This window comes from Dama dama, chromosome 11 (assembly GCF_033118175.1).
Source record: "Dama dama isolate Ldn47 chromosome 11, ASM3311817v1, whole genome shotgun sequence".
In the NCBI taxonomy this organism is placed as follows: domain Eukaryota; kingdom Metazoa; phylum Chordata; class Mammalia; order Artiodactyla; family Cervidae; genus Dama; species Dama dama.
Window position 1 is genome coordinate 23,126,651 of NC_083691.1, and position 14,234 is coordinate 23,140,884.

The 14,234-nt window shown below is 37.9% G+C and overlaps 1 protein-coding gene across 1 annotated transcript in view; it reads right to left on the minus strand.

Annotated features, from left to right (window-relative positions):
• NBAS (NBAS subunit of NRZ tethering complex) overlaps positions 1–14,234 on the minus strand; it is a 308,496-nt gene that overhangs the window by 139,568 nt on the left and 154,694 nt on the right. The window contains exons 32-35 of the mRNA XM_061154831.1: positions 13,613–13,726; positions 9,675–9,788; positions 7,135–7,292; positions 6,287–6,376 (exon numbers count right to left, since the gene is read on the minus strand). Of these exons, the coding sequence (XP_061010814.1) occupies positions 6,287–6,376; positions 7,135–7,292; positions 9,675–9,788; positions 13,613–13,726 (476 nt within the window). The remainder of the gene's footprint in view (positions 1–6,286; positions 6,377–7,134; positions 7,293–9,674; positions 9,789–13,612; positions 13,727–14,234) is intronic.

Sequence of the window (14,234 nt, forward strand, 5' to 3'; positions counted from 1 at the left end):
GCCCCCTACACATTTCTTAGGCAAGCTGTAAGTGCCTTCCCTGGAAAACTGAATGCAAAACTGAATGCACTCATGTGTGTGTACATACATGAACACACTAAGTCACAAACAGACACACCCGATTTGACACACTATTTCAGGGGCTTTAGGGACTGAACCCTTCTTGAATCTTCTAGCATTCTTGGATCCAGATTAAGAGAACTGTATTTAGGAAAAATAGAGGTATATTTAGTATATTTTTATTTTCTTTTTCATTTTTTAATCAGCACTTAAACAAAGTTATGGAGGATGTACCACAAGAAACAGGAAATTATCTGTCTTAGAAACCCATATTTTCCATTATATCCCAGGGCAATACTAGCAAGAATATGCAAAGATATGTACATAAAATGCTCAGTGAAGTTCAGTCTAAAATAAAGGAAGACTGGGCACAATCCAAACGCCCAAAAGCAAAGAAAAAGATAAATAATCATGGCACATGCATCCAATAACCACTATCACGCTATGACATAAATGATCTGTAAGTAATGACAAGGGCAGATGGTTCAGGAAATATAACATGAGCTCGAAAACCAAAAATCTAAAACATCTGGAAAAAAGAAAATTACTAAGGTAATAATTGTGATACAAACCTATTTCAGATGAAATCAGTTTAAACTTTAAAATATTAATTTGTGCCTTTGTGCAACGTGAGATTTAAAATCCTTTAAGAAAGAATAAGATCACATTAAAGAAATCCTATCAAGTTCATTTTTGTATATAACAGGAGATAAAATTCTAAACTGATCATTCTGCATGTGGATTTTCCTCAACCCTGTATTTGTCGCATACAAAAAGTGGCTCATTACTACCTCTCAATAAATATAAAAGCTAAAACTGTAAAACTCTTAGGAAAAAGCACAAGTGTAAATCTTCACAGGTTTGAGCTAGGCACAGATTTCTTTGATAGAACACCAAAAACGCAAGCAATAAAAGAAAAGGTTAATAAAGTGGACTTGAGCAACATTAAAAGGTTCTGCACTTCAAAAGGCACTGTTAAGAAAGTAAAAAGTCAAATCACACACTGAGAGAACAATCTTTTCAAATCACACATCCAACAACAACTTGTATCCAAGAGTTTAAAAACAACAACAAAAACTCTTACGACTTAATAAGGAGTTGACATAATAGTTAAAAAAAAATTGGGAAAATATTTATAGCCATTTCACCAAAGAAGGTATAGAAATGGCAAGAAAGCCCATGAAAAGATGCTCATTATCATTACTTATTTGGAAACACATACCCAAAGGATAAGGAGATGCCACACACATTCATAAAAAGGGCTTTAACAAAAAGCCAGTCAGGAGTTAAGTATTAGCAAAGATGTGAAGAAAGGGAAAACTTAATAATTCCTGGTGCAGCCACTCTGAAAAACAATTTGGCAATGTCTTCCAATATTTAAAGCATATACACCATACAATGCTTCAGTTCCACTCCCAGATATCTACACAACAAATCAAAACATATTTTCATACAAAGACTTGTATACAAATGTTCATAGCAACATTATTCATTATAGCTAAAAAGTACAAACCAAATGCCCATTAACTGGTGAAGGGGGGAAAAGAAAGAGTTGTCCATGGTACTGAAATACAACTGTCAGAAATTTATTTCAATATTTCTAAATAATCCTTTTATACATTCAAAACAGCTCTATGCCAAGCGCATGCCTCCAGTTCTAAACATTACTTAGTCCAGTCTTATAAATCTGTAGCCACTTAAAATGTTCATAACAGGATTTCCCACAGTGAAATGATTTTTTAATGGGAACCTTGTATATAATCCATTTCCAACTCTAATTAGATTTATCTGGGGAAAACACTATTGGCTAACTGATAAAACTAACCCTAGCTAAACAAAATGTTAATACGTTTTAAGTGGTGGAATATTATTACATCTAAAAAACATAATAATCAACATTAATAAGAAGCTGGAAACTCTAATTTTGGTTGTTACTCACAAATTATGCATTTTATTTAAAAACAAATATCTTGTTCTTGAGAACAACAGCCAATATCTTCAAACTTGTAGGCTCCACTTGTAACACAAATGCAACTGCACAGCAGTTACATCTTTACTTTGCTTGATATGTAAGTAAAAATCATCATTTTCACAACTGAGTAATGAAAGTTTTGGGCATTAAGCAGATTACATATACAGTCAGCTCTCATTTATAAGTTTAATTTAATGTGGTTATTACATTTACTGTTAATGTGTAACACACGGCATCTTACAGCTAAGCACTGTATTTTAACCTAAAAATAGTAGCTATAATATTCTGAAATGTGCCTCATGAATCATAGACATGATGTGTTTGTTTGAGGGTTTGGATTAGCACTTCGTCAGATCTAGATCTATTAATATTACAGCTTGCTGAAAGAGGAGAAAGGAAGACAGGAAAGCTTTTAAGGCGCTAAAAAAAAAAAAAATACAAGAATCATTTTGGAAGAATTCCTCTTTCTCGCAAAGTGGGTCCTGTGAAGCACTGCTGGCAGTCTCCCGCAGATACTGAGGACACTGAATGGGTCAGCATGTGCCCTGTGGAGACACAGCATGCCCTGCTCCAGAGAGGCCACCAAGGAGCCCGGCCGACACTTCCTAATTCATCAGAGAAGCAGAAAGTGGAAAACCCAAAGGTCGCAAAAGGCTTCTCGTGTGTTTTATGAAGGAGGCTGTGGGGATTTCAGAATAAGCTTATGGAGCTGAACTCAGCAGAAACACGGCGCAGTCTACACTGAACAGAGAAATGATACTCCCCTTACATGGCCAAAACACAACAGGTCCTCAACAGCATCCAGATCACACACATGCATCTAGCTGGAAATTCCTTCTAGTTTTATTTTCTAATCCATTTTTACCACACACTGATCTTTCTGCAGTGGGAGTTTCCAATGCAGCTGTATTAAGCATTCAGTAGGCATTCACTCCGTGGTGAGCACTCTCTGGAGAGAGCACCAAAGGTAAATGACACCCTTCCAGTCACCATACACGCCAAACCGCACCACACATGTGCTGACACAATGCTACGAGATGTTTGGGGGATACAGAAGAGGGAACGATGAGGACTCAAGGAAAACTTGATAAAGATGACGACAGCTTAGGTGAGATCAAGAGGGCAGCAAGATGACCAGAAACAATGCAAGAAGGGCAGTACAGGCGGCTGTTGTTCACTCAGTCATGTCCTACCCTCTGCGACCTCATGGACCACGCCAGGCTTCCCTGTCCTTCACTATCTCCTGAACTTTGCTTAAACTCATGTCCACTGATTCAGTAATGCCATCCAACCATCTCATCCTCTGTCATCCCAATCTCCTCCAGCCTTCAATCTTTCCCAGCATCAGGGTCTTTTTCAAGGAGTCGGCTCTTCGCATCAGGTAGCCAAAGTTCTGGAGCTTCAGAGAGAACTCTAAATAACACCAAAGCTGTGAGCGAGCCTACTCAGAGAACAGGGTAAGTTCAGCATGACTGGAACACAGCACATGTCTGGAAGGCATGAAAAGAGAGAAGGCTGGAGCAACAGTGAGAGATGTAGCTGAACAAGTGGGGAAAGATCAGAGGATCAAAAGGTACAAAAACTGGGATAAAGATCTCGTGAAAAGCAAGTCTTCAGCTGGACCTTGAGAAATAGTAAAATCTACCAAATCTCTAATATAAGATCTGTTCTGAATCCCCTGGAGAAAACACCATAGAATTTAATGTGCTTTCAGATCCAGGAAGGGAAAACTGAATAGTTTCTAATCAATACAAGTCAAAACATACCAAAGGAGGAAAGTATCCCCATCACTCTAGGCCCCGGGAAAATGCTGTGACTTCAATTCAAAGGCAGTGCAACCACAGAAACAAACAAACAAAGTCCTCTGCAGCACTGATGGTGGAACACCATCCTCTTCTGAGTATCTCACCTTCCAGAACCATGAGTTCCACTCGGGTACCCAGCAACCTTATGTGGCTAGTAAAATTAACTTAAATAAAGTTAAACAAAATTTAAATTTTGATTCCTTAGTTGCACTACCCATATTTCACATACTCAGCAGCTATATGTGACTAGTTGCTGCCATACTGGACAATGTAGATATATAGAGTATTTCCCTCACTGTAGAAAATTCTATCAATCACTGCTGTCTTGTAGTTACCATTTGTAGGAGGAAGAGAAGAAAAATCCTTAAGGGCCAAAAGTCACCTTACAAATGTTTTTGAGATCCTGAGATCACTTGGTACTGAACTGGGTATACACATGTGTATTCAATAAATGGCTGCCAAACAGAAGTTTAATATAAAAGAATGAATTATGGAAATGAGGTAATTGTGTATATTTGACTGTAGGCAAAAGCTAAATATTCTTGCCCTAACTCTATCAATAGACTCCACAGATGAAGCTTTGAACCAGACTTCTAAAAGAACTACAAGGTATACAACTACAAATGAATTTGACAAGATGGTTACAGTCAATTTATAAAGATGTGGTGTAAACACACAATGGATAGTACTCAGCCATAAAAAAGAATGAAATTTTGCCATTTGCAATAACATGGATGAACTTGGAAGGTGCTGTGTTAAATTAAATGTCAGACAGAGAAAGACAAATACTGTATGATATCACTTATATGTGGAATATAAAAAATACAACATACTAGTGAATATAACAAAAGGAAACAGAGTTATAGGTACAGAGAACAAATTAGTGGTTATGAGTGAGGAAAGGCAAGGTGGGGGGGGAGCAAACCAGAGGTAATGGATTAAGAGATTAAAAACCATTAGGTATAAAATAAATAAGCTACAAAGATAGATTGTATAGCACCAGGAATGTAGTCAACATTATAATACCTATAAACAAAGTATGGCCTTTAAAAATTGTGAATCAACATATGGAAATATAAAGCAAACAAAACACAAAAAGTACATAAAAACAAAAAAAGGAGCTAAGATATAGCTCACTTATCACAACAGATGTCTTCTAAAATAGTTGCTAGGAAAATAAATGACATTTTACACTTTAAAAGTGAAGCTTACCATTTAAAGGAATCCTGTGGAAACCAATCTATAAAGACAATTATCATCTCTTAATTTATCTAGTTAGACTACCTACTGCTTTTGACCTAAAAAAAAAATGCCACTTCTGTGTTGCTAGAAATAGTCATAAGAAGCTAAATTCCAGGGAGCAAAGGTTGAACAGCTGAAAAGGTATTGGTGAGTACATACCTCCTCCTTCCTTTCCTAGGACCAGCTCTCCTGAGACTCATACATATTAATACTTAATGAATCCAGATGAATTTTATTCATAAGAATTTCAATGAGGAAAGGGAAAAAGGACTAAAATTCAACAGAAAATGGACAAGGGAATTGAACAAGGAACCTCACAAAAGAGGCTCCCTCCTGAGGTAAGTTCATCTCACTAGCAACCAGAAAAATGCAAATCAAAATCATAAACAGGTATCTCAAAACATTTAAGAGGTAAAGTTTCGACAACTATCCATGCAAAGGAGTTGGCACTACCTGGATGGGAGCAAATGGCAATCCCAGACACGGCTGCTGAGTGTGCAATGGGTAAAACCATTCAAAAGAATCATCAGGGATTATCAACTGAGGTTGAACAAACTCACTTATCTTAATACACACACCTCCAAGTCTGTACATGTGCACTAGGAACACTACAGAATGATGATATAGCATTATTTCAGTACCAAAATTGAAAATAAACCAGTGTCAGTCAGTATTAGAAAGGATAAACTGGAATGTATGCGTATTGCAATTAATCTCTATACAGCAGTAACAATGAATCACCTGCAATACTTACAATAGCACGGATAAACCTCACAAATGTAATACTGAATGCAATTATTTCTATACAGTGCAAAAACAGGTAAAATTAAACTACCACTCTGGGACAGCAAAGAGTTAGGAGGGTGTGCAGGGGAAGGCTTGTCATGAGCTGTTTCTTCATCTGTGTGATGGGTTCGTGCATGTTTTCTTTATGATACTTTATTAAGATGGACATTTTTGTTTTATATATTTCTCCATATGAATCCGGGAGTTGGTGATGGACAGGGAGGCCTGGCGTGCTGCAGTCCTTGGGGTCGCCAAGAGTCGTACACAACTGAGCGACTGAATGATATGAATGCTATACTTCACACAGACACACAAAGCTTACAAGAACAGTCTACACACACCACACACACAGTGTGAGGTAACTGTTTCATTCCTCTCACAAGCACCTTTCAAACTCCTCCTCCCTCTCACCCAGACTCACCTCCTGCAGTGCTTTACTCATCAATGGTGACATATTGATACTCTCCCCTCCTTCTGGATGGATTTGAAAATTCACTCTTTGATAAAGAATCTGCAAAAGAACACTATATATTAGAATAAAATTGTTTTTAAATTTGCCTCGTTTTACAATGTAGACTTGAAATTTAAAAAGCATTCTTTTGAGGGGAAAAAAAAAAAACAAAAAATGCTATCTCCTAGTGGTAACAGGCTTACTTCAGGGCTTCATGAACACCCTCCCAAGGATGCAACCATGGTTTCAGGAGCGGAATTAACTGTGGAAAACCTGATATACAATGTAATGAATGACCAGGAGTTGAAAATGTGAATTTCAGAATCCATGTGTGTTTCACAACTGGCGTACCATCCCCGAGGCAGATCTAGCCTGTGAATTTTAGGAAACTAAGTTTCTCTCCAACCAAAGCCCCACCCTGCTATTTCCAAACAGTTTCTAAGGGGATGGTGCCACCACTCACATGATTTTAACTCACATGATTTCCAGTATACTACACAGGACCTCTTCTTATATATTTTGTTCTTGACAATACTAGCGTTCCCCATTATATTCAATAATTTCTTTCCTATACTATTCTCATATTTCTCATACCTGTAGCCTTTCTTTACTGGAATAAAGCCAACAACACTATTTTATAGCCTAATATCTTCAAATCCCTTTTCATAGTTTGTAAGTAACAAACTATCTTTTCCATAAATTAAAACTTTCATATTACTAAAAAAAAAAAAAAAAAAAAAAGAGCACAAACCCAAGATCCACAGACCCAACAAAATACACTTGATACAGTTCAAGATTTACTTTATTGGGAGACTTACTTCTGTCTTCAGAGAGCTGCTGGCAGCCAGAAGAAGCTCAATGCTGCTGGGAGGGCAGTGTGTCAGAGCAAAAGCCATGAGCTCTTGCCGAGTGGCCAGGTCCTGGTAACCTTCTGATTGTCCTAACTGGCTACAGACATCCCAGCTTTTAGAGTAACCTGAAAAATGGGCAAGAAAAAGCAAACTGATTTTCACGAGCAGAAAAAAATTTTCAATCTAACTTGAAAAATGTAACGGCTTTTTACTAAGGTCTTATGATTACCAAAGCAAAGTCAGTCATAAGTGATATGTATTATCATATAAGCAGAAATACATAATGATCTAAAATAGAAAAGAAACATTAGGTGAGTGTATTATCCAGATGTTCAGCAGTGCTCCAGACAAGTTTTTCCAATAAGCTACGTTAAATTTCAGATGAAAATGACTACCAATAATCAACCTGGCAATGACTACAGATAATTTACTGAGATTTGATGTTGAGTAAAAACAACTGAGTATTTGAATTCAGAGAGAACTGAGTGTGGCCCAAGCACTGTGTGAGCTTGAGAAAGGTCCAAACATCATTATCCCTCACCATTGCAAAAAAACAAAAATAACAGTAATTCCTCTTTCCCTTGGTTGTAAAGTGAAAATGAAAGCTGCTCAGTTATGTCCGACTCTGTGCAACCCCACAGACTGTACAGTCCATGGAATTCTCCAGGCCAGAATACTGGAGTGGGTAGCTGTTCCCTTTTCCAGGGGATCTTCCCAACCCAGGGATTGAACCCAGGTCTCCCTCATTGCAGGCAGATTCTTTACCATCCAAGCCACCAAGGAAGGTTGTTAAGGGAATATTGTAAAGATTAAACAATCTTTATTTTAAAACAAACTGTACTTAAACGCACTTTATACACTGCCAAGTACTAGGAAAAGATAAATTATTGTGGAAAGCTACAAAGAATCATCCATTTCACAGATGAAGACACAGGTCCAGGGACAGTGCCAAAAAATACAGTCAGAGTCTGACTCTTAGCAGAGGGCTTTTCCCTATGCAACTTTATGCTCTGAACTCTTAAAATGCATCTTCATTCTTATTTGAAGGAGATCCAGTTAGAAAGTAGGTCTTGTTTCTAAGTACAAAGGCCTTGGCCCAGGATAATTTCTCTAAATATACAAAGTCAGAATTAATCCAAGTACTATCCTTATAGGTATAAATTTAATACAAAGCTCTCTAAGTAACTGATAGTGAATTAAGACAATGATTTTCCAGAATACCATAACTATTCTGAACTTAATGGTACACAATCACTAGGTTAATATTTGACAGTTTTTTCATGAAACCAGTTTTCCAATGCTGAGGTTATAAAGTGTTAAGCTTTTTCCCAGTTTTCAACATTTTCACAGATGTATCGCCAAACCCTCTCCTTGACCAAACTTCACTCAGGCTTCTCTGAGTCCTCTTCTAATGAGGCCTCTACCTTGGCCCAGTCTTTGCTGAACCTGTTATAACCCAGATTGAGTCAAGAATCCTGCCAAGTCAGTTTAAAGAGAATCTCTCACTCTTTGTATCTGATCACCCTGGCCTGCCGCCAGTAAGTCGGTTTAGTACAAATGCCCCTATCCCGGATGTCTCATCACTGTAATTTTTCAATCATTGTTGATCCCCTCAATCTGATCCGCGGTGATAAATTCCCAGCTGTCTTTTCTGTATTTGGAGTTGAGCCTGATTTCTCTCCCGTTACAAAAGTCCTGAATAAAGTCTTCCCTACCATTTTTAACAAGCGTCAGAATAATCATTTCCTTTACCAGTATACAAGCATACAAATCATCAGTGTGCAACACCAGAAGGTATCACAAAGTGAAGCAGTGTGTTGTCAGCCACACACAGGCATGCACAGGCAGTAGGTAAACAGCTAAGTGTGCCTGAGTTTCCACATACTCAGGCACAACTACAAAATGCACATCATTTAGCCCAGAGCCTATGACAAGACAACATTACTGGCTACTCCTCTGGGGAATGTGCTCTTTCATAAAGAAATTATTCCACAATAAAACCTGCTTATCCTCCAGAGACTTGAGTTATAATTTCAATATCAGTGGCAAGCTACTTCCCAACTGCTCAAATTAGAAAAGGATTTTGTGATCTTTTAAAGAAATTAAAAGATAGAAATACTGACAATGGAGTCACAAATTACAGATATTTCAAATCTGAAATTTTTCTTTTATATGACAAATATATAAAAATTAAAATATTTACATAACATATTTTGTAGTATTTTAAAATTAAAATATTTTACATAAAATTTCTATTAAAATTATGAGCCTTTTAATATGGAGTGGAAAGCAACCATATCCCAGATGAAACGTAACCCCTTGAGACCATTAAAGTATTTACATTAATATACAAGCACATGGAATACCTACTTATCAGTGCTCACAAAACATCTCCCAAGGCTTATGAACACAGTGTGGCTGGCTTACCAATTCGACCAAGTGATTTCAAAAGAGACCTCTTCCATGAGAGAGAACATTAGCCAAGTGTTAAGGGGTGTCTACTTCACCTGTGGCCATCAGCTCCTGACAATGCACATTGGCAGCTTTGTAGTCATGGAAACGCAGTGCCTGCTCCACTAGAAGGACGAGAACCTGTCCACGCCTTTCTTCTGGGTCTTCACCTGTAAACACATGCAAACAACTTACTGTTTGGGGCAGTATCGATTGATAGAGGAGTTCCTTAACTCTATCTTTCTAATTAATTCTCAAACGAAAAACAGAGATTAGAAAGATTTTTATAAGACAACAGGACAAAAGGTCAAGGCCACTTAGACCTTTCAATCTGTTTATTAATCATGAAATTATCTCTCAGTCTCCAAAGTGATCAATGATTAATATCAGCCCCATATAAAATATAAATTGGTACAACCATTATGGAGAACAGTATGGAGGTTCCTTAAAAAAGTAAAAATAAAACTATCATGTGATCCATTAATCCCACTGCTGGACATGTATCCAGAGAAAACCATAATCCAAAAGGATACCTGCACCCCCAGGTTCACTGCAGCACTGTTTACAACAGCCAAGATATGGAAGCAACCTAAATGTCGATCAACAGAGGAATGGATAAAAAAGATGTGGTACACATATACAAGGGAATATTACTCAGCCATAAAAAAGAATGAAATAATGCAATTTGCAGCAACATAGATGGACCTAGAAAACGTCATACTGAGTAAAGTAAGACAAAGACAAATATCTTATGATATCACTCAGACACGGAATCCAATTTTTTAAAAAGAGAAAAGAAATGAAATTATTACAGAATAAGAACAGACTAACAGATAAAGAAAACAAACTCAGTGGGGAGGGATAAATGAGAAACCTGAAATGAACCCTTACACCCTATTATATATAAGATACATAACCAACAAGGACCTACATTATGGCAAAGGAAACTCTACTCAATGTTCCGTGATAATCTATATGAGAAAAGAATCTAAAAATGAATGAATATATGTACATTTATAACTGGATAACTTCACTGTACACTAATTCAACATTGTAAATCTGTGATATTCCAGTAAAACACCAATATACCAGCCCCAGACAAGCCATTCCAACGTAGGTAGGTAGAGGAAAAGTTTTCCTCCAAATAGGGAATTTAAACATTTTTTCCTATTTATTCTAGTATTTGAATGTTCTAATTCTAATCAATAATGATAAATAAAAAGATAAAAACCATAAATACAAAGTAAAATGGATTTAAATTTTATAGTTTCATTGTGAGAAAGTTAGTTTGTATATCAGGTGATCTGAGCAGGTGACTAAAAGAAAAAACATAAGCAAAAACAGGCTTGAAAACAATGTTCTGGAAAAGTCCTACAAAGAAAGCCAAGTTCACGGGGAGAAGAGCCAGGAGTAGAACTGGACTAGAAATCTACTAAAGAAATGGTCTAAATGTTTAGTTTGAAGAAAATACTAATGGTAGCAGGACAAAACTTTGAATATATGAAATATAATTTAAACTATGTCCACAAATTCTTTGGTACTCCCTTCTAAAGATGGAGCTTACTGCTCCTCCCCTTGAGTGGGGATGACTAGTGATTTATTTCTAACAGAGTAAGCTGTAAACGATGGAGTCTGACTTCCAAGATGAGGTTGTAAAAAAGCACTACAGGCTCTGCCCTGCTCTCTGGATCAAATGCTCCAGGAGAAATTGAGAGGATGCCCAAGAAGCCCCATGGAGAGCTCCCTGGGGCAAGGGGCTGAGGTTTCTGACACCAGCCAGAGAGTAACACAGGCCTGTCCCAACAGCTGTGGAAGCCATCTCAGACTCACCCAAGCCCAGTCAACTTCAAGTGGAGCCTATAAATATTTCCCTTGAACTTGGGAGGGCCTGTGTGACTGCTTCCGTGAAAAGGACACAATGGAGATGAAGCTGTCCAAATTCCAAAGCTAAATTACAGCAAAATGACATGAAACTTTTGCTGGTTTCCCTTGGGATACTGGCTCTGGGAGCCCTCAGCCACCACATAAGAAATCCAGGTGGTCTGACAACAACATAAGGAAAGATGGTAAGGAGAAACCACATAGAGAAGAGAAAGCCTGAGCTACTCCAACACCCCGCTTTTTCAATCTTCTCAGCCCAGGTGCCAGACATGTGAACAAAGCAGTCTTTGAGATGAGCATGGCCCTTGCTGATATATCTGACTGCAGTTTCATAAAAGACCCTGAATTGCCCAGTCAACCTTTAGAACTGGGAGAGATAAGAAGACATGACTGTTGTTATTTTAAGCTGCTAGGTTTTGGGGTGGTTTCTAAAGCAGCAATAAATAACCGCAGCATTCTGTAAGCTTCAGATACATGTTACCTGCCTGTGATCCCTCTCTTAACACCACTCCGCTCCCAGCTAAATATTACAATTGTCTTTCAGATTCTCTAACATCTGTTTACAGAAGCCATGGACTACCATCATACCCCATGATGCAACATAGTTCTCTGCTTCTGCAGCCCTCTAAGATGCTAAATTCCTAGAGGGCAGCAGGTGTGTAATAGAACTCTGTATCCAAAGTACTTGACAAAGTGGTATTACTTTCCTCTCTGGGGCCTCTAGTTCCCCATCTGTAAAATGCAGGTAAGGAGAGCCTGCAGTGAACAGCAGAAGAGCCAGTGTGTTAAAAGGGCACAGAAGGGAGCTAGCACACAGCAGTCACGGATACATAGTAGCTATTATGCCCACTCAGGGGGCTCACAATAAAAGCACCATGTTGAATGAAATATGGATACTAGTCTTCTCTTTTAATGATACTGGACTGAAGTTATAACACAGATTCCACATTCAAGTTTGTGAAACAGAGGTGGTCAAGTTGAGATGTTTCCAAATATGAGAACTAAAATAGCTGCAATAAAGAAAAGTGATTTGAACACCAGGTGTTCCACATAAATGTACTCGGCAGGACTGAAGAGTAATGTTCATACCATTAAAAATGCAGGCTTACCTCGATCACTGATATTTCTATTTTCAGGTCAGTGTCACAGGGATGAAAATGGAAATTAACAATAGTAGGCAGGTACATGGAAAATGGAGACAGTCTCCCTGACTGCTTCGTTAGTGTCCATGAACTGGATCCTTACGAAATTCTTCCCTGATGATCAGAGTGCTTTCAAGTTTACAAAGTGCTTTCGTGTGCATTAACTCATGTGGGTCTCATGACCTAGACTTAGAGGAGGGGGTGTCACTTTTATTTTCCAGAAGCTGAAGCTTAAGTCATTTAGCAAATGAATAGGGGAGTAAGGACTGGGCCAGTCTTCAGATCCCACACGCAACTTCTCTGCAGCCATCCAAGATACCTCCCTGGCTGCCTGGCCCCCAAGGGACGCCCGAGCACATCTTCAAAGCCAGAGGTAAAAATGCTAGTGTTATGCTTTCAGAGAGGCTAGAAAAGGACATCTGAAAATAAAATTTACTAAAACTATAAAGCCTTAAGAAGAAGAGTTCTATTCAGATTTTAAAACATAAATGTGTCTACCAAATATCTTCAATCCCCCTCACAAAACAGGAAGAAAACATCAACAACATTTAACAGAAAATGAAATAAGATAATGCATGTGAAAACTTGGCCAAACAGTAAATGCACAAATTTCTCTAAGTAATTATTCAGGTTCAAAAATATTACACCAAATGTGGAAACTGAAGGTGAACTAGTTGACCTGGCTTGTCCTACTTTTTAAGTTTTCTGGTTATAAATGGTAACTTCGACTTCTCTTTCTGACCCTGCATGATTATAGAACCCCAAATAAGTATGCCTTCATTTAAAAGACAGAGGTCCAAGCAGCTCAACATAGGAACACATTTTTATAACAGGCCAATCTTTCTGGAAAAGACAAAACCTTGCTGAAAAGCAGCTCCTCTCACACCTATTCCAGTAGCACATATTCCCGTGTTTTCCTAGGATGGTGCACAGAATAACACAGATTCTGCAGTCAAGCATTCAAAACTTACCTGCTACCCTCAGGAGCTCAGCAAGGCCGAGCAGTTTGGTGGACTGCTTGTAGCACGTGGGGGACTGGCAAATACACTCCTTGATGAGGCCGATTCGATCAGAGCGCAATCGCACTGCAAAGAAAGACACACTGATGACTTGTGACCATGGACACAACAAAGGTATGATGACCTTCCTAATTTAAGGCAAATGAACAAGATGAAAACTGTGTTTACCCCCACATCAATAAGAATTAAGTAAAAGAAAATTTTAAAAAATAATAAAGTTATTGTTAATTTTGAATAAATAATGTACAATTAAGATCCTTTATCACCAAAGTGATGAAACACAGCAAATGAACTGACATTCTGAAATTAAGAGAGAAGTGCTACATTTTCAAGTCAGGACTAACGGAAAATTTTAAAGACAGTGGTATTTGTCTTTGAAAATTTCATATACTTTCTCATACACCTGTTTGTCCACCATATCTCAGCTTCCCAAAATCCATTCCAAATTCCAAATATCTACTTTCTACCTCCGCCACATCACTTCAGTTGGGAGAGTAAAAGTCCCTGAAGCACTCACTGGTCCAATTTATATAAATGACATAAAGGAGAAAGGTAGTAGCTTTTCTTTGGAACA